The 26,147-nt window shown below is 42.0% G+C and overlaps 1 protein-coding gene across 1 annotated transcript; it reads right to left on the bottom strand.

The window, feature by feature from the left end:
• Positions 1-238: 238 nt before the first annotated feature.
• Positions 239-25,736, bottom strand: LOC127382135 (potassium channel subfamily K member 17-like). Its single transcript, XM_051613334.1, has 6 exons — positions 25,509-25,736; positions 14,226-14,340; positions 5,210-5,376; positions 4,462-4,630; positions 1,862-2,153; positions 239-687 (listed from the first exon to the last, which is right to left on the bottom strand). Exons 1-6 carry the CDS (start codon positions 25,734-25,736, stop codon positions 588-590), a joined length of 1,071 nt encoding a protein of 356 aa, XP_051469294.1. The 3' UTR covers positions 239-587.
• Positions 25,737-26,147: the final 411 nt, after the last annotated feature.

Below are 26,147 nucleotides of genomic sequence, written 5' to 3'. Positions count from 1 at the left end.
TTTACTAAATTTTGTACCTGAAAGGAGGTGCAAAGGATAGCATAAGAGGTAGCACATTTTACACTGTGGAACTGTGATTCACTTAGCTTGAAAGAAATATACTTTGGTCTTATTGTATTCCAGCCCATTATGAGTATTAGCAAACCCTACATTGTGTATCCATCAGTGAAAATAAACAAGACAAAACAGAAGAAACAGAAACATTTATGCTAAAAGATGTTAAAGAAATTACCCAATGTTCAAAAAATGGAAATGTATTTATTTTGCACCAGTTTTCCAACTATGACCTGCGATTTCCACTACCTCCCTTTCTTATCTCTGCTGCCCATTGAAACACTATTCTAGAGAACATTTATTGCTATGTAGTTGGCAAAAAGATAATAAAAATGCTGGCAGATTCTTCCACGCACTTTCTCCTGTAATCAGTTCCACCACATATCAACACTCAGACTGGCCTACTTCAGAAACACTTTTGTCATTATGTTTCAGAACTTGTGGTTCCTAAAGACTGTAAACTTCTCACTCACTGCATTTCTGTGAATCCAGGTATAGATATCTTTAATTCCTGAATTTCTTATTCTGTGTTTTCAGTCTTTTCTCCTCTGTCCACGTGGAATCTTTATCCCATGCAGAAGCTGAAGAGTCACCCCAATGCTCCATTCTGCAGTCAAGTTTTCGAAGTTAATACTCCAGGATGCAAGTAGCAGAACAGGAATAAGAAAGAGAAGATTACATAGGGGCATATAAGCAGCAGCAGGAGTTAGACTCTTTGGGACTTCATAAATGACATATTTGATCAAAAGATTTATCAGAATTTAATGGAATTAAAAAGAAACAATTCCTTTTCATGATAGATGCAAAGGCCAAATAGGCAACTCTAGCATTCCACAGCTCCAGAGACAGTTGTGCTTATATAAAAGACATGAGAACAGCTACATTTACAACATGAGAAGTTCATCAGAATAGCATCTCTTGATCCTAGTTGAAGATACTTCAGTCTGTTTCTGGATTAAAGTAGCCCTTGTTGACACTGGCCAAGGGATAATGTTGGAACCACTGCCTGTAGTCCTCCTTTCCTGGCTTTCAAGATGTGGCAAAATAAAATCTACCTAAATGAACTGTCATGTTTAGTTGATGAACATTTGGACTACATAATAGCTTACAAAGGATGATCCATTTGGTTCTGCAATAAGAAATAGCCCAGTTACCTAGCCTCTTTTCAATAGTAGTGGACCTCTGATGTAGAAATTAATTTTAAAAAATGAATTATCTGTTTCATTAGACACTTATACAAGTTCTGCTTCATTGCCATCCATGTGCTAATACTCAGAGGACAAAAGCATGTTACTGCCTTTGACAAGCACAAGCATATAGGTGATGGAGCACATTTGCAGTGCTTTAAAGCCAGGTGGCTTTAAACAGTGCTTTTCATTAAGTCTTTCAGCAACATGCAGTTTGTTTCCTGCTAATGCAAACTGTTTAACGGCATTTGCTTTCCCAGTTCTGGTATTTGCAAAGTGACATACATACAACTAGAGGCTACAAGAACTTTGCATGCAGAGGAAAGGACAACAGGTAGTGTTGCATATGGCTGCCAAAGTTTACCTCGTATTTTGAGGTGGAAGGGGTAGGTAATAGCTCTGTAAATCTACTTTCAACCAAGAATCCTGCTGGCAATTATTTGTGGTACTGCAAATGGAACACTTTTTTGTCATTGCTCAATTCAGAATAGAAGCATCTCAAGTTCAATACACAAGCTTTTACTCCATGTGAACATCAGAGCAGCCTCACTCCCACATTTCTAAGTGGTGCACCTCTTGTGCACTAAAATCTGAGACACAAAGGGATGTTTCTTCCTTACTGTGCTTCTTTAGGAGCTTTGTAGTTATGAGATTCATCTGGTCCTTTTGTTTTTGTGTCTTTGTCATTGCAGATCTCCACATTATGAAGTCCCGTTATACTATTTTTGTTGCCACCCACTAGGTCTTCCACCACGTCTGTACTCTTCTTTTTGCACTGGCAGAAGTCACTCGAGCTCTCTAGAAAGTTGATGCAAAGTTTGATAACCAAAGCTAGCCAGGCCATCCCAAAGAGGATCCACAGAGAAATTACATTCTTGTACCAGCCTGGATAGGTGCGGTCTGGGTTCATCCCTACAACAGAATCACCCAAAGCATTTCAGTGGAAATATGACCTAATATTAGTGACTCCTATGTAAAACATCAGTAAGCCATCTAGTTAGCATTTGAATAGATGCTATAAGCAAGTATGTTTCATGATGCATCAGCAACAGTCTGGAACTCCCAAAGAATTGTAAAGATTACCCATAAGAAAGAAAAAATCCCAATTTACATTGATGTCAAAGTGAAATTATTCACATTTGAGCAGTTTCATTGCTACTTATCACTCAGCACGAATACCACTGTATTAGTATGCAACAGGGGTCCCCTACAGGCAGAGAGGTAAGCGGGTTTTATGTACTCGTATATTTTATATACTATGTGTATCTTCTTAAGCCAGCCATAAGCCAGTGAGTAAGCCTCCAATAGCAGGGGGGAAGGGTCCTGAGTAGTCCTAAAACTTCTAGGAAAGGTTCCACGAGGTGAGTGTTGGTCTCTTCTCCTCAGTAACAAGCAATAGAACAAGAGGAAATGGCCTCAAGTAGTGCCAGGGGAGGTTTATACTAGTAACTGGTCAGTGGAGTCATATTAAACAGCCAATCCTTTACATTCATGTACTTGGTATTATTATGCATCATATAATACATATTGTATGCATTTTCACTATAATGGGACCACAAGACGTTTTGAGATTGTCACTATGCCACCGGTAAACGTTTGGGAGCTACCAACCACTTCCATGGTAACTAGTCTTTGTGTTGGCCTTCTATATCAAGGTGAACTTCAACCAGGAAGAGTATTATATTCATCCTTCAAACAAGCACTTTTCACCAATGCTGAACTTAAAGATTTAAAAAATGTTTTCCTCTAAATAATAAATTATAACAAGATGGAAGGGTTATTTGAGACTTCCAAGGAGAATGCGTTATCCAAAGAAACTAATAGGTGCAGTCTTGAGGATGAGAAGATCAGAAGTAGCTTAGGACCTACATGGCACCCTGTGTCCAGTAGAAGGGCTTACAAAGTGTGCAAAAAAACAGATTTCAAGGCCAGTAAGAGAAGATAAATCAAAATTATTACATAAAAGGAGCTAGGAGCCACTCTATGACTTCAAATCCAAGCACCATAGATGAGCTTGTATTTCCCCCAAAAGAGAGCAGCTGTGTCTAAAGTGAACATCAGGCATCACTCCTGGCATACAATATTCCCCAGAATTTACCTGGTCCAGAGAAGCACCAGAGATCACACTGGTGGGGAAACTGACAGTCACAAAGTAGTGACAATCACTTGAACCCATGCCCTGGCCCTGCTGATTTTTAAGTTGAGACAAACCTCAAATACAGGATTGTAAGGCCAAAATAGTTTGGCCTCTACATACCATGTCACTGACAAATGCAGTTATTCTCATACTGAACCTAGTGTGTCTCCTGCAGTGTGACAGCTGTAGAGGTACCACACAGTGGAGGTATGCCTGGAAGCAGGTAGAAGGCACACTAGTGAAGAGCTTCAAAATTAGTTATTAGCAATGGAGAGAAGTAAAGCTGCTGCAGCATGGAGTTCAGCATCATCTATAAAACCAGCACAGGAAAATGCTGGACGCCGTAACTTTGATGAATTATAGACAAGCTCTAAAGTAATGACCAAGTTGTCTAAGAATCAAGCAAGCACTGCAAAGAAAATAAATAACCTGCAAAAAGACTGTGTGCCTTTCTGTCTCCCAGTGATCCGAGGGTGCATGTGTTTCTATAATCAATTTTTTTTAATAAGAAAGTCTTTATCAAAAAGGTGTGTCCTGTGTTTCAGCAAACGCTTTGGGCGTGGGTCCAAACCCACTTCCTCCGGCAAAGGGGTTTGGCAACCAAAAGTAGGCTGTGCCTGGTGCCTGACAGTCTACACCTAAGTGACTTAAGCTGCCTTTTAGAAAGCAGCTGTCTGGGGTTTTGACAGAGGAAATAGTCATTGCCTGTTAATAGTGAGGCAAAGTAGCATCCGCTGAAAACTAACTGCTGCTGACAGCACCGGAGCACACCAAGTGCACCATCATCAACGACTGCTGTGATTAAAAGCATAGCACTCCAGACTAGTGGTGTAGTCATTCAAGGGACAGATGACCTGAATGCTGGAAGAATATTAATTACATGGGAAATTATTTCTTTGCTCTTCCACAGGTGGCATTGCTATCTCAAATCATGTCTTCTCCAACCTGTTAAATGCCTTCCACATTTATCATTATGTCTGTGGATTGCTAGTGGGGTAAAAACTGCCAGGTCAGAAGCTTCACATCCCTCACATTTGACTTTGACGTTTAGTAGATGAAAGCAAGGAAATGTGAACTACTCACCAATCACATAATCCCCAAACCCTATAGTGCTGAGGGTAATGAAGGAATAGTAGAAACCTTCTTCGTAAGACCAGCCTTCTTTGTCAGAGAACAACAAGGGAGGTAGCAGGAGGAACAATAACAAGCCAGTTACAAGTGCACAGGTCTTAATCAGAAGCGAAGCTTTTTTCTAGTAAAACAAAGAAAAAACAAACAAGCAAAAAAAAACCAACAAAGAAAAGAAACTGTCACAGGGATGAAAGGGAAGGTCCAGCTCAGCTTCTGGTTGAAGATGATGCTGGACTCCATTAAAAAATATAAACTTTCGTGATATTTCACTAGAATAAATGGTGTGGCCCTTTCAGTCAACATAATCTGGGCACTACCTTCATGAATCCTAAATTCATGCCAGTTTACAGCCTGTTCTACAAGTGTTCCCATAAAACTTAATATGTGCAGTTCAAACTATGAATGATAATCAACAGACCAGATATCCTACAACTGTGAAAACCTGTAAAGGCTCTGGCACTTGTGTTGCTGTAGGGGAAGTCATTCATCACAGATGTTCCCTCAATTAATAAACAACGTTATCTTACACCTCATCAGGCTGTCATAAACTAAATTTGTTTGCTTCCAGTTATTCCTGAGCATTATCGCCTTTTTGGCCAAATAGCTGGGCAGGCTGTTGTTTGTCAGAGGATCTCAAATACCAGACAATGCTCTATGTTTTCTTTCCTGAACTTGAAGTTGAGACATACACACTGCTTACCTGCCCATGAAACACCTCCTCCAGGCGATGGGTGCAATGCTGAACCCCTAACAGCATCAGCTGCCCAATTTCATTAAGGAGTACAAGGTTCAGGGGGATCCCAAAGAGTGCAAACACAATGCAGAATATTCGACCAGCTGCAGTGCTGGGGCTCAGATTTCCATAACCTAGGCAGAGAAGGAATAAGGTATTAAATCTAAAATATTCTCTCCTTGCCCTCCTTCCTTGAGAAGTCAACCTCCATCTTCTATAAAAGTTAGATGAGAAGGTCACTGCTCCAAAACGACCTTTTTTATAAATAACTAAGTTACATCCATTGTTTGTCATATCCGATTGTAGGCTGGAAAATAACATTTCTTTCCCTGCCAATTTTGTTTAGTTGCTTTCCCATTTACCAGTGAATTTCCTCTGTGCTGCCCACTGTCCTGGCTGGGATCTGACGTAAATGCAAAACTTCCGTTTAGTTCAGTTTTTGTAAGCATTGTTGGCATGGGGGCTGCTAGTAAATGATCCTACATAGCTGTCAGATGGTCTGAATCACAATACTGTTTTAATTATAACAAACTTTTTCTACCTTTGTCCTACAGGACTAGTGGACTTTACACTGCCCCCTTGCTTATACTCCTCTTTTGCATCACAAGTACCAAATACACCTTAAGTTGTCAAAATGCTTGCCTAGAGTCAAGAAACCTGGATAAATTCTATTTTAAAAATACTCAAATTTCATACCAGTGTTTCAAATTCTGCCTTTTTCTTCTAATCTATTAACTGGTCTAATAAAAGATACTGCCCTACAATTATAGCCTTGCTTGCATCCTCAGACTGTCATGGCTTCAACCTCATAGCTGCAACATTTGTCTTTATTCCCCACATTTTCTTGTAAAAATGGCAGGTAAGTTTGCAGACTTGCAATTCTACAATTTCAGGTGGTTTATGCTACAGGAAAATCAGGTTTAACTTTGGTTTATTTCACAGAATGCTTTTTAAGACAGGGGAAGGACTAGCACGTGACTACCACCTTAACAGTCAAAGACCTATGACTTTGACTACATTTCAAAAATCACCTCCACTCAATAGAGTGCATGTCCATAACCTGGCACAGCTTACCTTTTCACCATAAATAATGCCATTCCCTCCCAGCAACACCCAACTGTTGATGCAGTGCAAGCACAGAGGCACTCCCAGGTGGTGTAGCCTCAGGGCAAGTGAGCAGCTCCCAGGAGAGAGAAGTCCAAGGGCAGGGCTCTATACATAAGTGAGAGCACAAACACCAGTGGTTGACTAGATGGAGTCCCATCCCTTCACTAACCTCTTTCCCACACCAACTGCTGTAAGCCACTGACCAACACCATAGAACAGTGTGTGACTATAAGCTTGGGATATCTACACTTGGTGTCCCAGGTTTTGTGCTGGCAAAATTTCTTGCCACAGACAATTCTGCCAACAGTTAATTGTGCATGTGCACCAGCAAGCTACTCCCAGAAAAAGGTCTGGCAACAAGCTATTTCACAGTACACATACAGGCTGCATTTTCATTTTGTACCTACCCCCCACAGAATCAAAGTTTTACTATCTGGAGGACTTTCCCTCCAATAATCATAGGCTTGAATGATTTGTGAGCCCCTGGGTTTAATGTATGTGATAACACAAAATAAACCTCCAAAGCTATGGTCCCAGCAGCCTGTCCCTGGGAGGCAGCAGAGCATCCCCTGGAAAGATCAGGATGCCCTTATGTAACTATTTTAAAAGAACCCCTAAACAAATGGGCAAAATTAATTCCAGTGCTGTGTTCTTCACTTATGGGCAGCTTCACAGTGATGACACTTTCCCCCATGTGTAATTGCTGACTTGCACTAGCTTTCATCATTTCTAGACTAACAGATGTGATAAATGAGACATACAGGCAAGTACATCTGGTAAATTAACCCATTTAAGCGAATTTAAGGGATATATGCCTGGTGTGATCTGTTTTCCACTGTCTGTGCCAAATTTCAGTGGATTGGTTCCAGTTTTTCTTTTATGGAATTGGGGTGCTTGCAGGCTGGTCTAGATGCAGGAGAAAGAGCAGGGGAGCATTTACTGTAAGGCTGGAGTCTGAACACAAGCCACATAGATTTATGGCCAGCCATGCCCAATTTTCTCTCCTTTTTCTTCTTTTTCTTCTGTATCAAGTTTAAAAAGAATGTGTAATTGGCTTGGGCAGTTCTTTTTACCATAGCTTTCCAGGTTATCCAGTCTGGAGAAAAACATCAGATAAGTAAGGAAGAAAAGCCCATGATCTCAGGTCACTGTGTGAAGCACAGCCTTCACGATTTTGGGAACCCCACATTGAGCTGACTGGAGAGCAGAGAGAGTTAAGCTGTACATTACATTTCATTTAGAGCAGCAAATTCAACAATGTAAGAAGGAGCAATGTGTACAGTAAGCCCAGTACACCAAACAGCAGATGTGCTTTGCATGTTATTTATCTGGCTTCCTTTCCCCTTGGGCTCAAGCAGCTCAAGACAATTTCCTGAAGACTTGGTGAGCAGTTGCAGTAAACATGTTAAAGAGCCATGTTCCGTTGGCTTTTTATACAGGATACAAAGCTTGATCAAACAGCACAGGAGACTTCAGATTACACAAAATGGCCAGCAGTTTAGGTCTGGCTAATGACACCTTTGCCTTTGGACTAGACAAACAGATGCCAACATAGTTTTTATAAACCTCAACTGTTGTCAAAACTCCAGCAGGTATGGCTAAATGAGCCTTACCAACTTCAGTAAATGGAATAAGGGTAATTGGTGTCCTATACCATTGTGGGCTACATTAGAAGACCTGAACCAAGTTTGAACATTGCAACAAACTACACAAGTATCTGTGTCACACCTCTCACAAGCCAGTTACTGAGACGTCACCTAGTACATGCCTGTACCAAAACACAGAAGGATGATCACCAGAAACTACAGAGGCCAAAGTGCAATTGCTTTCACTGAATCAGCAGAATTAAGTATCTATGGAGTTTCTCTTACTTTGAAATCAAGTACAACATAATCTTCCTTAGAAGCAGCAAAATAAGTGTGGTTTTAATTTCTAAATATTCATATCCACATACTTGAACTCATGTGCTTCTGTTACACATATTAAGTAAATTCAGCTGTTTTCCTGCTTGCCCATTACATTCCTATACATAAGGAATTCAGAGGCTCTGCAGACTTGCTAAGAGGTGGAGACTGATATATGATTAACTCATTATTAGTAAAAGATCTTTCTTCACAAGACAGTCTGGTTCAGCTGAGGCAACAGTGACTTCCCACTACCCACAATGGGATGTTTGTTTGGCTCCTGTTCTCACTGCCTGGATGCAAAACGGTATTTTAAGTAAAAAGTGCTTTTTAAAAATGTCTTTCATAAGCTGAAAATCTGCAAATTCACCAAATAATTTCAACTGTGGGAAAAACAAATAGATCAAAAAAAAAAACCAACAAAAGAGCTGGAGGAAGAATTTTTTTCATTAACCAGTAACTTCATCAGTGGTTTGACCATTCAAACAGAACTTGACCAAGTCTCCCCAAAACTTTCTCCTATCTGAATGGATACAAGCCATCAGTTCCCACAGGAATGTCCTAATCCCAAATTTGCAGAATGTTCTTGTTGACAGTATTTTACTTTGAACATCTAGACACTCAGCAACACTTGGAAGCCAGGTGACTTGCCTAACACAATGCCCTGGCTTGTGCCAGGAGGGAATCATATTTCCTTTTAGTAATTTTACTTTCCAGTTAAGTCCCTTAAGTAGCTGCACTTTCCAAAATTAACAGCATGTTTTTCAGTCAGTGTCTGCTTCTAGGACTGATAACACTCATTGTTTATAGTTATAGCTGGAGAGTGGTATGCAGAAAGACTCTTGCTTACACTTACTCTTGTAGAAACCAAGGTCATTGCTTGGTTCTGCTACACTTCTTAAGCACCAGAAATGAAAAGGAGGAAAAGGGGTCACACCTGCATTCCTCCTGCAGGGAGGACTGGATAGGTGACCCAAATTGACCAAACAAGCATTCCATCCCATATGCATTATACTCTGTGGAAAGCTGAGGGAACACAAGGGTTAAGTTCTTTGTCCACAGCTGGTGTCCTGGGAGGACTCCATCTGATCTCCAGCGAACCACTACCCTATTCTCTCAGGCACAGGAGGAAATGGCACACTGGTCTCCTATATACACAGAGTGTGTTTGAACCACCAAGCTGCTCCCATGACCAGCTCCTCCTCTCATGCTTTTCAGAGGTTCTAAAGTCTTCTTTCCCTGGTGCTCCTTACAAGTAATCTGAATGTTTAATCTGGGCTAAATTAATGTTTTTGTTCATTACTAATTAAAGTGTGAATTTAGAAAAAAATATTCAGTTTAGATTGAAAAGGTACCTTTTTATAATACAGCCAAGTAGAAAAAACCCCAAGAAACCCAAACAAATGTATAAATTACTCACTTAACCATATGTTTGTCTTGCTCCTGCAAATGCGAGCAACGGCTCAGCTTAGCTGGAAGGTGTCCTTGACAAAGCCCTCAGTACCCTGGTCTGACCTCATAGCTGACTGATTTAAATAGAAGGTTGCACTATGAACCTTCTGAGGTACCAGGAAACCTGAATTAACCTATGGTCCTTACAAGCATTAGGATTTTCAAAGGTCATTTGGTACCACTCACATTGCAACTAAACACCAGCACCACTGTCTGGGGTTCTTATCCTCCCTCATGCTTTTGAGTGTCTTTGCAAGCACTAGCTATGCAAACCAAGGGAATGTGCTTGGCTGCTCTAGCTTTTTAAAAGATTTCACATTATACCCACCAAGTATGGTTTAAGTGCAGGAACACTTTGTCAGCTAGACACAGTCACCCAGTTCAGAACACCTGACATGGGAAGTCAGTTATTTCCAAATCATCCATCCATGGAGGATAATTTTGCTAAGGCCTCCCAATTGTGGTGGAGACAAAAGGGACTCAAGAAGCCCCAGGCAGCCCAAGTACTTGCATTGGCATCTAAGCTTTATGAGAAGAACAACCAAAATAATTAAACAATTTGATTTTAAAAGCTAGAAACTCACTGGGACCCTGGCAGGTTGAACCAGGGTGTGTGGGATGTGCCCATCACTTCATTTTAGCTGTTGATGTAATGAAGGAGACACCAAGAACTCAGGCTGGTAGGCTAAAAAACATGTTTTAACAGAGTTATTTAACAGTTTTAGACCTATGAAGTTCCTGGCAATAACCAGATTGTCAGCCAGCAATGAGAAGCCTGACCATCTCTCAGGAGATCCACCACATACTGGTCAACGCTACAGAGGGTTAAAGTCTTAGAGAAAGTCGTGCTGGCCCAAAGCCCTACACAGCCCTGAACTTCCCATTGGATTTTCCCCAAGGCAACATAATAAATGTCTGTGAAACATACTAAACACTACCCTTCACTCATTAGCCTGCTCTTTGGCTCCTCACTGCCCCTCCCAATCCTTCAGGAGATTCCTGTTAGAAGGTATTACACTGTCCTAACCAGAGAAGGGAAGAACAGGAGGAAGGTCTTCACCTTCTTTTCTTCCCTGTGAGATGGTTCATGTGCCCTATTTTATGTTTTAAAAAGGGCAATTGAAATTCATACAAATGAATACTTTGCTTTTCTGCCAGTAAATGGTAAAGGCAGCACAAGGTAATGGTATCCACTCACCCAAGATAAAGGGGGACATTCAAGCTAGAGAGGGACAATCTCAGTCTCACCACAAATCCTTTCCCTAGCACGTTCTCAGAAGTTACACCACCCTCTGGTGGTTTGACTCTGGGAGCTTTCATCTCGTGCTTCACTTTGAACTTGCTTTGACCTCTGCCCCATTACTCCAAGCTAACTAGGAGGAGAGTAAATACAAAAGGAGAACCTTTGTATCAACAAGGGCTAAAGATGTCCCAGAGAGAAAATAGGCAGCAAGTTAAGCTTCTCTTTCTTTAATCATATTTAATACTACAGTGCTAAAGGAACTCTGAAGATAATTCTTCATCAAGGCATTGGAGAGGGTTCCTATGGAAACAACTACAGAAAGTGAGATAACATACAAGATCTGGGATGACACGACATGTAAAAGACAGTTACGAAGAAAGCATAGAAGCATAACAGTGGGCAGAGTGAATCAGCAGATCAGGGCTGCCCATCCCACATGATCTAAAGTTATAAATGCAGTTCCATTCAAATTATGACTGGCAAAACCAACATAGGCTTTGGCACACTTTTTTAAACAACAGATTTGGGTTCATGCACATCTGTTCTTTAAGCCTTTGAGATTAGGGTACCAAGTGTGTCCAGCCTGCAATTAGAACTTTGCTTTTTAAGCAAAATTTGCATACTGCTTTTAATCACTAGTGGAAAAAGATAAGGCACTTATTTAAATGGAAGAAGGGTGCAACAAAGATGCTGCAATAGGAGACATGGGGATTCAAAATGTGCCAGTGGGGAAAGAACCTAACGTCCCTCGACTGGTGTTAATGGGGAAAGAAGCTACCATCCCTTCCCACATCCTAGTGAGAATGTTCAGGTAAAGATCAGAGAAATGCACCAAGCCTTCTGCAGGGGGATAAAGCACCTAAAGTAGAGAACAGAAGCCAACAGAGTGCAAAGAGCATCTCAAAGAAAAGTAATTAAGGTAAAAACAATGATGGCTTTGGCCACGTTATCTAAAAAGACAAAGGAAAAAATGCTAATGCAAAAGCCACAAGGACATTACACCACATAAGAGGCTGGCAAAGCACAAATAGCATTAGTAGCAGAGAAAGACTATGGAAAAGAAACAAGACAAAGACTTGCAGCAGCCTGAACATAGGAAGTAGAGTCCATCCAGATTCTTCAGCAACATCTTGTAGTACCCCTAAATTCCTGAGAATGTCTCTTCTCCATTACCACTTTAACTCTATCCTTTCTGAACTAATTTGCCAGAATGCCTTTTTTTTTAAAACACCTATGCACTGATCTTGTGAAGCTGGACCTGCTTTCAATGGCCCCATACTCACAGCCTGAGATAAGGTATTCCTTGCCACATAAGTACACAAAAACTTGACAATCTCTCCTCTAGCAAACTTTCTCATCCAAATCATTCACCCCAAAGCCAAGCACATGAAGCTTCCTACTGGGAATCACTCCTCTAAACTTCATTAAGTTCTTTCAAGGGTACCTTATCTATTTGACACCATCAATTATTCTTCCCAGTAATGCAGTGATGTCTGGATTAATGAGGCTACACAAGCCACTATCTCAATAACTTGTACAAAGATGGGTAACAGATTCAAGGTGAGGCTCTGTGAGGCCATCAGTATTTTCCTCTTCCATAACATTGTTATTAACTGAGTATTAAGACACTAATCTGAGAGAAATTAATAATTTAACATGAAAAAGCAAAATCAGCCCAATTCTCTGAAGTTTTTTGCTCACTTGTATGGCATTCTCAACTCCAGAATTGGAAAACCACAAACAAGTCCTTAGGATGACAGTGTCAACTTTGAAATTCAGATAGAGAGCTGTAGTATTTGGTTCTTTTTATTTGCCCGCTGCTATCAAGTCATTCACCCCTTGGCCCCCTCCATCTGGGCAAGTTTACTTCAAGGAAAAAGAGTAGCTTCGGCTTTCATGGAGTAACAGACAGAAACGTTTAGCCTCCATCTCTGCCATCACCACAAAACCCCCTTATATTTTAGCATGACAAATTTGCTTCTTCCTGTATGTCGTTAAATTAAATTGGTTGCAGTAAAACAGTCTCTATGGCAGTTTAGAAACCGATCAGGATTCACTATTGAGGCAAGCAAAGCAGCTCGGATTAGATGCTGACTTGTACCGAAGGCTGGAAGGAACTGCCCAGGTCCTACGCTGGAAACCAGCAGCCTGTCTAATGAGCCTCCACTGCCACCATCTGGTACCTGCAAGAACAACACACCGAACGTAGTTCCCAAGCAGAACAACACGTGCAACAGAAAGACCCGCTGGGTCACAGGAAGGCTTCGGGTTTCCCTCCCTGCTTACGCCCATGCAAAAAAAAAGAAAACAATCAAAACCCAACAACCCTCTTCTCTTTCTCTGACCTCTTCTTTGGGTTGTCAGTGTTCTGAAGTCAAGGTACTTTCAATAACGATCAGAGAAATCAAAAGAATCCTCCACCTGGGTGCACAAAGAAAATTCATTATCTAAAAATGCACTTGAAGAGAGCTGACAGATTCAACACAAACCAGGAAATCTGTTAGGTTTTTTTCTGTTCGACAACCATCTCTCCACATACTCTCCCCCAATGGCTTTTATAATACTGGGTCCCAAAGTAAGAAGGTATCAGTTGAAGTTACTGTTTCAGGGAGATGCACTGAGAATAATTTATAGCAACTACCTTAAGTAACACTCTACCTAAATACGTTGTTTTTTTTTTTCTATTTCAGCCCCCCTCATTTCCATCAGTCCTTCACAGCTTTGCATCACTTATTTGCTGAAACTTGACTCAACTGAATTGTTTCATTTATCCAGCTATTTGACTTTCACCTAAGCAAGCAGGTCGTCATCCAATACAAGCAGTAATAAGAAAAAAAAATAATAAATACAGCCTCCAAAGAGTTAACAGCCAATATTAAGAGTTTTTCAAAGTTCTTCACTCTCCTTGTGACAGGAAAAGCTTATTTCAATGCACAAATTCACCTCAGATCTCTCAAAGAACACTAGGCTTGGGAAAGTACAGGCAGTGCAGCATATTAAGTGTTACTGGTTCAGGCCCAAAAAGCTGTATAACTTGCAAGGGGTATGGATCGAGCTAATAATCTATGTTAAAAATTAAAGATCATTACTGTGCTGCTGATGACAAAGCATTTCTAGGGCTAGGCTCACAGGTGCTTACCTATTGCACGACAAAAACAAGCTACATGAAATCCCATGGGGTTGGAGAAGTGTCCAGCATTCCTGTGCAGTGAGCACAGGTCCTCATTCCCCCTCCCTTCCCACCTATAAGGCAGTCCTGGGAGCAGGTAACTCTTACCAATGGTTGTTATTGCAGAGATGGAGAAGAAGAAAGACCCACTGAAGTCCCACCTGCCCAGGCTAGTGGTGTTTCCCTGGAGGGTTATGCCACTCTTGTAGGCTTGGATGATACCCTGCAAAGAGACAACTGTGTGAGGCTCCACAAACTCCTTCATGGCAAGTTCACTTGACTGGCATTTCCAGTGCTGGCTGGTAAAATAATGAACTACAACTATGTTTGACTCCATTGTTCCTTTTTCAATGAGTAATATCCTGTGCCTTAGAGACCAAAGAGCTGAAATGTCAGAAAAGGCAAAAGCCATCATACCAGTTCAAAGGAAAGGAGACTTACGGAATAAAGTTCCACATGCACATGGCAGATTATACATGGTAGTAGTGGAAGAGATTAGATGGCAAGAACTACCTAGAGAAAGCCTAGCCAGATAGTTATTAAGACTGCCTTATGACATACTCATTAGGAAAATGCTTTTTTTTTTCCAGATGTGATATTCTGATGGCAAAATTCCCAGAACAGTGAACATACACACACAAATTATACAGAACCCTTCCCTATACTGGGGAAGGAATATATATGGTGTAACATAGGAGATGGAAACTACACAGGACAACCGGTCTACTAGTATTGGGCAATATGTCCCCACATTAGGATTCTTAAGTGTGAATAAATGGATTAGATTAACCTGATGCCTGATTCTGTTCAATACATCTGGTAGATAGTCACTATGATGAAGTGTGCAGAGTTATGCCAAAAAAAGATTCCAGAAGTCTTATTAGAGCTGTCATATGAATACACCTTCACATGTCAATAAAGTTAAAGACGGTGAACTCAGTTATGTTCAAAGCATTAATCACAGCACATATGCTAAACACTTCACACCCACTGAGCAAGAATCCTTGAAAGTTGGTTATCCTTTAATGCAAAGTATAGCCAAGAATACATAAAATTTATCACCTGTAAGACAGACATGCAGATACTCAATATAAAGATCCCTATCCTAAGAATAAGGTTGCCAATATAGCTTTTACCACTGATAATAAAAGGGATCAGGGTAGATTTGCATAAATTGTGGATTTTACAAAGAAGCTGTAGTTTAAACATTCATCAAGCCTGCAGAGGAAGGGTGTTTTGCCCCATTTTACTGATGTAACATGCTTTAAGTGATTTATGTAATACTATACGGGGCTGTGGATTAAAACACGTTTCTGTAGACCAAAGCAGCAGCCTAAGTACAAGGACCTATTTCTTTTCTCCAGAGTTACTGATGTTGAAAGAAAAGGGTTAACAGTTACAAAACATCACAGAACCATCAGAAAGTCATCATGGTTGGAAAATACCTTCAAGATCACCAAGTCCAACTGCCCACCCTACAACCCCTAAACTCAAAACACCACCTTGGGCTGCTGTGTGGGCTTGTGTGGTTGATGGGGGGGAGGGTACCACACCTCAGTGGTGTTGACCTAATCTCAAACAAAAGACAGCATCATCCTCAGAAAAGAGAATTTTAAATGTCAGATTAGGAGTGGCAAATGAGTAAACAATTGTTTAGCTTACTGTAGTTTATTTTTGTTATTTTGAGTATAAGACCCTTCTTGTTTCTGAAAGGTGCTACCTTTGTGAATTAGAAACCTAGCATCCTTTTCTGCACACTGGAATAAAGCAAGTCTATTGAGTGTTTTGTTTTGGTTTGTTGGGGTTTTTTTGTCTTCTTTTTTTGCACAGCAGGTGAAGAACCCAGTTTTGGGACAACACTATTAGTTGTCATACTAAGAAGAAGGAGCAGCTCAGATCAACACATCCTTCCACATACTTTTGATAGTTCCATTTCCAGAAATATCTTAATTTACTCTTAATTCAAGGCAATTTAAACCATTCAGGCTCCCATTACAATCTATTAAAGCCTGACAACACGCTCTTCTCTACACAACCCTCCAATCCCCCCACCCCTCCTCCCACCCTGGTCTTCTTCCAAGGCTGAAGTTTGTAAGGTTGTATGGGATGCAAGCTCTGACCTTTCTCTCTTCTCCTAGATCTCTGACAATACCTGACTTCAGGTTTAAGAAGTGCAAGAAGTTCTGCAGACAACGGCCTAGTCAGGTATCACAGTCCCCATGAACTAATTCCCAAACTAAATCCTATGGCAAGGGAGACTGGAAATTTATACAGATTATCTGAATTTTTCCCCCTCTCAAAACTAGTATTTAAACTTGAAAATAAAAAGCTTGTTATTCTATCAAACTTTTACTCTGTGATACCTAAGGTCCCTTCCAATCCAAACCATTCTGTTTGTACAATCTCTGCAGTTCTAAGCAGCTAGTCTTGAAGACTTATATACCTCCTGGAACAGCAGCAGTCCAACTCTCAGAAAAAAAAATATCAGCTTGATCAGATTGACTCAAAAGCCTACACATGCAGCATGTTTGTTGCCTGTTCTCCTACCTGACGTCCTGCTGACACAAGCTCAGCAGCTGGCAACAATGAACACATCAAGAACTAGAGATGATAGTAAGAAACTGTGGCTGAATTCACCCAAAGAAATGGAAATGTCTCCATGCAGTAAGCAGCCTGCACAAGACATGTGAGAAGCAAGCAGCAAAGATAGTAAATGTTTAATTTCACATCACATTGCACCACTCCCATCCTGTGTGGTTCAGGACCAAGAGACTAAGCAGTTGTGAGCAGCCATGCTGACTTTACAGTGATTTATTACAGTGCAGTGACTTGGTGGTAGTCTTGACTTTGCTTTGAGGTGATGCTACTGCCAGGAAATACAGCTTGTGTGTCAAGAGTCTGCAGATAGGCCTAAGTACTTCCATTAAACCACAGGATGGTCCTGCACTCATCTCACAGGGAAGGAAGGAATCTGGTGTAACTATTAGCCATTGCCAAAGAGCAAGCACTAAACTTCCAGATGCCAGTTGTTTTCTGTTTCTGGGATTGAGGCACTTAGCACATTAGTGCTAGGTCTTCAAAAGCATTCAACAGCAAGCCTCTGGCTAAGATTTTCTTTGTTAAATATTATTATTAAACATCTAGATACCATCATTAACAATTAGGCCCATTGCACCATCACAGCCCAATATGGGGACCATTGAACATTTATGCAAATCAACGCCACTTGAATAAACCAACATTCCCAGGAGAAATGTCACATCCATTACTGTTAGGAAGAAAGGGCTACCTGATGTCATCCTTAAAGAAGAGGATTCATAGAGGGTAGAGATAAGGATACTGGCTTTTGGGGTTTGGTTCCCCCTCCTTCCCCCCTCCAGGTAATAAAAATTTCATTATAATATCTACAATCAACCTTTGACACAGCAACAATATCGATGGAAATTTACAGATGAATTCTTCTGAGAACAGTAGAACTAATGGAGCTTGCCTTCCTACAGATGTGATCAGATGCAGATTCATGAAAGAGAAATCCATAGGTAGCTATTAACACACAGAAATTACCTATGGCACAGGAAGTCACTGTATTACAATCTACTGAAGGCTGAGACAGCATTCAGGAAGGTATCAGTGCATATCTGTCCTAATTTAATGTGTCCCTTTAGACTTCTGCTTTTGGCTTGTACTCTTTTAAATATAAAAGTTAAGTGGTTTATTTTTAACAGAACACAGGAAAAACCCACTAATGCACACTAACAGAAAAGCTAAATTCTCCCTGCTTTTCCCATTGAAGAAACACTGGTGTGTATCTGCTGCTGATTTTCAGAAAAAAACCCGCAACCACCTTGAAGTATTTTTTCATATAATGGTTTGGGTTGGAAGGGACCTTAAAGATGATCTAGTTCCAACCCCCCTGCATGGGCAGGGACACATTCCACTAGATCAGGTTGCCCTAAGCCACATCCAACCTGACCTTGAACACTTTCCAGGAGGGGGCACCCACAATTCCCTGGGCAACCTGTGCCAGTGCCTCACCACCCTCACAGCAAAGCATTTCTTCCTAATGTCTAATCTAAATCTCTCCTCTTTCAGCTTGAAACCACTACCCCTCACCCTATCACTACATTTCCTTTTTAAAAGTCCCTCTCCAACTTTCTTGTAGGCCTTTGGTCTGTGGGTTCAAGATTTTCAGAATATGAGTGGAATTGTACACCTTGGGTCACATCTGCTTGGTTCCCTTAGTCTGCCTTTTTGAGAAGCAGACTTTTTCTTTACACTGATCCTGAGGTGAAATGCTAAGCAGTTTCCTTTTTTTCTTAATTAAGCTAGTCATTTATACAGTCTGCTCCAAAACCTAATGCATCAAAAAGCACCTAGTACAAGCAGCATATCAGGTCCAACATTCAATAGCAGATATTTACCTAAGATGCCAGTAAACACCACCAACTGCTCAGAAATGAATCCTGAAATTGCAAAGCTTGGGCTTGATATTTTGGGAACTTGAAAGGTCATGTGTGCAACTTAAAGAAGAACAGGAAACAGGTGGTGGCTAAAATAATCAGAATGAAACAGAACTCAGTTCCACTTTGGTTTCTACTGTCAAAGTAATTTCCCTTCTCTGCATTTATTTGCCTCCCTTCCAAAATGACAATAATTTACAGTTGATAGTGACTACTTTATCCCTAGCTGACAATGCTTATATAATTTTAAGCTGCAAATAAAAGTTTCTATGAAAACTACTGTAACTGCTATAGGATTTATCAATTAGGATCTTCTAGATTCTTAAGCCTTCATGAGTCAATGAAACGTTCTTTGCAGGGCATCCTATTTTCTCATCAAGTAGGATGTTCTGTTTCTTGATAGCACCATGCAAGGCCTACTTGCATGGTCAAATATTGTTACAGCTGGTGATTAAAAATGAGCATGACCTCTATTCGAAGTAGCCTATTTAGCTGTAGATGCCTGCCCTGTTACCTTTGTGATAAAACATGCTTCAGAATAACCAAATTTGGTCTCCACCTCTACTTTGCCCAACAATAAACCCTGAAGTTTCAGTTAACATAAAAAGATAATTTTTGCAAATGCATACTTCACATTAGATCATTATATGCCAGTATAACCCAAAACCTAGTTCTGGGCATCCTTCTGCAAGGAATTGCCTCCCTTAATTCAAGTTCACTGGTAACTCCATAAGGAAGCTGGGCATTTCTGCTGACTCCCTTATCTAATGTAACTCTGACTTATCAAACTTGTTTCAGGACTGCAGTATCCCTTCTTCCCTTCTCTTCTACTGTCAATTAGCATAATCACTGCTGCAGGAGCATCCAAATGCAATGTTGTCCCCATTTCCTTATTGGAGTTAATAAAAAAAAGTCACTGTTCCAGCCTGACTGCTTTTTAGCCCTTCACAGCTCTGGGGCATCTACTTCCATAAATGATTGATAATGATTGGGTAGTGATCAATGGTGCAGAGTCCAGCTGGAGACCTGTAACCAGCAGAGACCCCCAGGGATGAGTGCTGGGTCCAGTCCTGTTCAACATCTTCATCAATGACCTGGATGAGGGGACAGAGCGTATCCTCAGCAAGTTTGCTGATGATACGAAACTGGGAGCATTGGCTGATTTCACCAGAAGGCTGTGTGGCCATTCAGCAAGATTTGGACAGACTGGAGAGCTGAGAAAAGAGGAACCTAATGAGGTTCAACATGAGTAAGTGTAGAGTCCTGCACCCGGGGAGGAATAACAACATGCACCAGTACAGATTAGGAGCCAACCTGCTAGAAAGCAGCTCTGTGGAGAAGGACCTTGGAGTCCTGGTTGACAATGTTATCACTGGGACAGCAATGTGCCCTTGTGGCCAAGAAGGCCAATGGTGTCCTGGGGTGCATCAAGAAGAGTGTGTCCAGCAGGTCAAGGGAGGTTCTCCTTCCTCTCTCAGCTGCCCTAGTAAGACCACACCTGGAGTACTGCATCCCTTTCTGGGCTCCCCAGTTCAAAAGGGACAGGGATTTACTTGAGAGAGTCCATGGGAGGGCTATGAGGATGATTAAGTGAGTATCCAGAATCTTAATGCAGATTCAAACTAGAGAGTTCAGTTCCCTCTTGACATTCGAGTTACATCTTTAATTCCCTACAAAATGTAGGTTTATTATTTTCTATTTGCTGTGGAGTCCCTTGATCCTTCAGCCATACCCCTAAGTCTCCCATTTACCATATGTGCTGTTTTACTGTTTCTGGGAAACTTCTGGCTTTCTCAGCTTACTCACTTCCACTCTTAAAATCCTTTTATCACATCTGGGTCCCTGCATCACAAGCTTGTGGCTGTAGCACAGCTTCTGACCACCAAGGGCTGCAAAAGGGAGAAACATTATTTACTCTGGCCTCCTTAAGATGACTAAAAATTTTCCCTTTCACCTCTGTGCCAAGTCACAACTGCATGTGACTAGGAAACAGCTTTCAAAAAAGGCATTTAAGATCAGCATTAATTAATAAGTGCATGTGTACATGTAAATCAAGACATGACTTTTTCCTTGCAGTCTCTACTTTGTTCAGAACACTATGCTTCTCTTTCCTTCTGTAATCTTAATGGCAAAAAATAAACTTCATAGAAATTATTAATCAGATTGATGCTAATCTTTGACCCCCCATAAAAACAGGGAGATACAAAGTGAAAAGGGGGAAGTGAAGCCTGTAAGATTGACCCTAGCAAGGATCTCCTTAAGAATTCCTGACTCTCAAGGTCAAAAATTCTTATATTTCAGGGGGTACGGGAGGTGGGATAGAGTATGATGAACAACTACCTGGAAGAATAACCCACATCTTTAACCGACAGGAATTACCATTTCTCATTTTAGAAGGCACTCCATAGTCTTTAGATAATCACTACTAGTGGTGTGTCTCAAACACTCATGGTTGGACAGGTTAGAGAGAGTTATCTGTTAATTCCAGCTTCCCACACTTCCTTTCTTGTTACTTCCCACCAGGCTTTATCAACTGTAACTAAGAATTTGATAATATCAAAGAACATCTCTCTTTAGGCAAAGATGTATTAATATATGTTTCTGTGCTTCCCCCTCTCCCCCATGCCACCTTCCCTTTTCAAACCCAGGTACTAGACACTACATAATTGACCAGAAGACCTAGGAGTGAGTCAAATAATCAGAAACAACAGTTCATCAGTACATCTTCTCCTCTCTTTCAAAGAAAAGTCCACAAAACAGTGCTAGCCTACTGCCTTATGAAGATTTTCTCTAACCTCTTCTGTCAAAGGTGTTGTATAATAGGATATTACAAGCACAGAATGCACAGTCTTGATAAGGTAACCATAGTTCTTTTTAATTAATAGGTCTGGAAAAGAGTTAACAAGTTAATAGCACATTTTTGTAACAAGAAAATTGGAAAGAACCATTACAGGAGAGCAACCCTGTAACAGTCACTCTCTGCTGCATCATCTGTGGGCAAGATGGTTTTTTTGTGAACTGTATTTGCAGGGTTGTATTTCCTGACAGCTGGCACAAATCTCTTGCTGGTTCAATTTCAGTGCAAGCCAAAGTATTGATGAGGATCTTTCAGTCACATGGAATCTCATTGCTTTTGTAAACATGAACTCAAACTCTGTGTAGCTATAGCTGTTGACTCTGGAGATAACAGTATCTAGATCCACCTGCAGGCTTTTAGTTTATGGCACGCCCTTTAGAATTAGGCCCTTTCACTATACCTTAAGTCTTGCTAGACAAAAAAAAAGTCAATTAGCTCAGTTTCCATCTTCTCCTTCCCAGTTTATGTAAGTAACTGGGTTGATATAGCTTTACACTTCTACAACAATTGAAAGTGGATAGAACAATATAATAGAGGAAACAGCTGTATTAGGCAAGTATGTATATAACAGCAACAAAGTTCATAGCAAAAAAAAAAAAAAAGGAAGAAGATACCAAGGTAACAGCCTAACACAGAAAACACACTTTCCCAAGCCTTGTCATACAGCCAATCAGCAGCAGCTATAGCCACACTGGTGCCTGCCACCACTGAAAATGATGCAGAAAGAGTTCAGAGGACAGCTCATCTGGAGCAGAGGTATACATACATTCACCCTAGGCAGTACAACTGAGAGACTTGTGAACTACAAGTGCCTCATGCTGAGTAGTGTTTCTAGGTGACCCTCACCCCAAAAGGTCAGGGAGCATATCAGCTCTAAGAGATATGCCAGTACAGAAAATTCCATCTCTTTTTGCAGCCTCACTCTTTGGACACTTCTCAAAACTGGAATCAACAATTTTTTCCTGGCCAGAGACTCTTACGAATTTTCTCCTCCCAGCCGAGTCATGCTACTGTTCTTTACTGTACTGAAAGTACCCTGAAACCTGCCTTATCTTTGCATCCATCTCCATTTTCTGCGAGCCTTACCACCAAGAACTTCCTTTGATGTGACCTCACAGCCAGTAATACTGCCATGTGAAGACCAACACCAAATTTGTAATAAAAAGGCAGTTATTGCCCTCTTCGTACATTACCTAATGGCTCCTGAGGAACTGTTTGCTCTCAGTCTTGATCCTGGTGAACACAAATTCATGTCACAGACTGTATACAATGTTAGAAAAAGAGCCTAGAGATAAAAGGTCAACAAAACCAAACTCTTCTCTTCCTTGAGTAGATGTTACTGGATGCACAGTAGGGGAACATGTGGCCAGAGTCCCTCTGTTGTCCCTATTCTAAGCATAAGTAACAGAAGCGAAGAAAAGTGCAAATCAGTTTTCCAAATATACATACACACATTTGTGTGTATAAACATGAGCATGCATTTTTTATTTGCTTATACATAAAATGTTTGCACATGCTACCCTCAACTAAGGAAGTGTGGACCTGTTCAGCATACCACAGGACACGAGCCAGCTAGTCCCTCCAAGCAAAAAACCCAACTGTGGGAAGCATGGACCCACCACCACAGAGATGACACTTCCTCCTCTGCTGTTCAGTTTTTGTTTTTGACCTGCTATGTCCATCTCCTTCTGCCTTTTCTAACATTAAAGTTACTTCTTCCCTGAAAAGGATTTGAACCATAGAAACTACTGAATGAGAATTCACTGGTGCAGCTACCACAGCATGGTCTATCTGCCTTTCCTCCTGCCCATCCTCAAGCCATGCTCTCCTGCCAGCTCTCTATCGCTCTCCATCTGTGCAAATGCTGGAACAGTGGATTTGCACTCCCGGTTGGTAACTAGGAACTAAGTGATAAACAGGTTGTAAAATTATGTTTGTACATTGCTTAGCAAACTAGAGTTTTATTTCATATTGGCCCCTATACACTTAAAATAAACAGAGTTTACAACTATCTAGGATGAAAGAGCTGTAAGAACACAATGAGGAGTTGCCAATAATGTCAAAGCAATTAAAATTCACACACTGCTCTGTGTTTTCACAAACACTCTTTATATGTCTTTCTTAATTAGCAAATAATCAGTTGTGTATCTAGAAGTTTGTTATCCAAAGAGGGCCAGTGATGATACTGCCTGATAAACTATGTGCAGTTTACTGCAATAACAATTTACTGCAATTACAATTTACTGCACAGAAAAACTTTTGAGCACACTTCCAGTACCCAAGCAATTACTACACAGGAAATTAGAAAAGATTGTAGGAAAAGAAGCAATCCTGTGGATTATCTGTTTAAGATTAATTTCTCACTATGAAAGTTATTAAAAATAACACAGAAAGCCATTCAAACTCAGACTGGTTTCTGAAAGCATGGAGGCATGCACAGACACTTTGTAAAATGAAACAAAACCTTTTCATTTCCTCCTCCAGGATCCCATTTCCTTGCTCAGGTGACATTTAAATACTCCCATGGCTTATTATAACAGTGTCTGGGCTAAAGGGATTTGGGTGGCCCACCTATTCCCTTGACTACAAGACAGCATCAAGAGTTAGTAGAAGTCACCCTACATTTAAAGCAACCCATCAGAACAACACTGGAAATATCTTTCTACCTAACTCAGTTGTGATCATCTTCTCCCCTCTACTTTCACCTTGCTACTGTCCTTCATAGAGAGAAACCCTTCCAACGACAGGGCACCAGCCATGCCCAGAGGACCAGAGCTGAAGGAAGCTCAGCTTAGAGCTATATGAAGTGCCAGGCTGGTCTTCTCTGATGTATTTCTCACATCTCTCTATTATATTCCACAGCTAGCACACTATAAATTATAAGACTAGATACCACAGTAGCTTTAAAGGGTCCAAATTTATATCATATTTACTTGTATTGCTGACTGCACCAGAGAATTTGCCATCTAGAAAGCCAAATAATGAAAGTCTGTCATCAGTTCTCAGCTTAGTTTTGTTCACCAGAGCCCTGCTGAAACAAGATTATCTATTTGACAGGTTTCTGTGCCTTTCTCTTTGCTGGAAAAAAAACCCACACTTATCCCACAGTTCCTTTAAGGTACAATGGCCAGCTACCACAGCTTCAGCCACCATCAAACACACTTTTACAGAAAAAAAAATGTTTGGCAACATCTATTTGAGGCAGAGAGACCAAAGCAAGCAGTACACATTCAGCACCAGCACCCTACTGAACTAGAACGGTTTGGATAAATATTCAAGACACTTCAGCATATTAGGTTTTTCTTTTAAAAAAGAATGAACCAGGAAAACACACATTTGTCTCATTCTGCTCTTATCTGTGTAATAAAATGCATCCACTTGTACTTTAATGAGACTGCATTTGCTCCTGCTTTACATTTTACAGCCACTGGGCAAATATAGCCAGAAACATTTTTAAGGATATCTTAAGTATTACCAGGATTTTTCCATTTTTGCTTCAAATAACAAGTAGAAAATGGAAACAAGTTTAACATTAGTATAAAAAAAACCCTGAACTTACCACGACAAAGCTTTTCCATTAGAATTTACCACACACTAAAACCTATTTGTGTAAATTCAACAGCAAGACAAAGCCAGGTGTAATTAACCCCACGTAATTATCATATAGCGGGTAACTCTGTCACCGTCTTCCTTCGGGACTCGAAGAAAAAACTCGAGAGCGCCCCAACTTGTGGGAGAGCAGCAGAAACCCGTTCTCAGCAAGAAGGCGGCTACCGAAACACCCGGTGAGAAGCTAAGGGCAGCCCAGCCGGCGCGGGGGCAGACGCGGCGCTGCAGGCTCCTGCTCCCGGGAAGCTGCCCACGGAGTCGGAAAACTTTTCCCACATCGTGAGCAGCTTTGGGGCAGGATAACGTGTGCGCGTAGACACAGACGGGCGGAGGGGAATGATTATCTTTAATGACTCGCAGGCTGGAGACGAGGCTGGTGCCATTGCCGCCCCCCTCCCGAGGCCGCAGCGCCTGCCCCAGCAGCTCCCAGCCAGGCGGAGGAGCCGGCGGAAGCCCCGGGCTCACCTCGAAGAGCTGCTGCAGGGCTGGCCCCTGCAGGCAGGTGTAGTTCGCCAGCAGCTCCCAGTGCTGCTGCAGGAGGTGCTGGGCCGCCTGCACCTCGGCCGGCCGCTCCAGCGCCCGCAGCACGCCGGCGCCCAGCCCCACATAGCCCACGTACACCGCCAGCAGCACCGGCAGCCCGCACCGCCGCCGCCACCCCCGCTGCTGCTGCTGCCGCCGCGCCGCCACCATCGGCCCCGCTGCCGCCGCCCCCGCCCCGCGCCTGAAGCCAGCGCCGCGCCGGGGGCGGGAGCGGGGCCGCCGGCAGGAGGAGGAGGGCTGCGCCGGGACGGCCGCCTGCCTGCCCGGCCCCCAGAGCCTCCCCCGGGCCTGCCCGGCCCCCAGAGCCTCCCCCGGGCCTGCCCCTCCTCGCCAGCCGCGGGGGGAAGCCGGAGCGGGGCTGCGCGGCAGCTGGTTCTGCCGCTCCCCCTCCGGCAGCGCGCTCGCCCGCCCGCCCCGCTGCTCCGCTTCCCACCTGCCTTCTCCGGAGCGCCAAGCTGCCGCGGGGCTCCGTGTCTCCGTAAGGGCTGACACAGGGGTGTCCCCCCGCGGAACGCTGCCCAGCTCCTCTCCCAGCAAGCCCAGTTAGTTGCTCGTCTAACC

The sequence above is a fragment of the Apus apus genome, chromosome 3 (genome assembly GCF_020740795.1).
Source record: "Apus apus isolate bApuApu2 chromosome 3, bApuApu2.pri.cur, whole genome shotgun sequence".
Taxonomy (NCBI): Eukaryota; Metazoa; Chordata; class Aves; order Apodiformes; family Apodidae; genus Apus; species Apus apus.
Note: the sequence above shows the minus strand (reverse complement) of the source record. Positions and strands in the feature narration are given on the sequence as shown.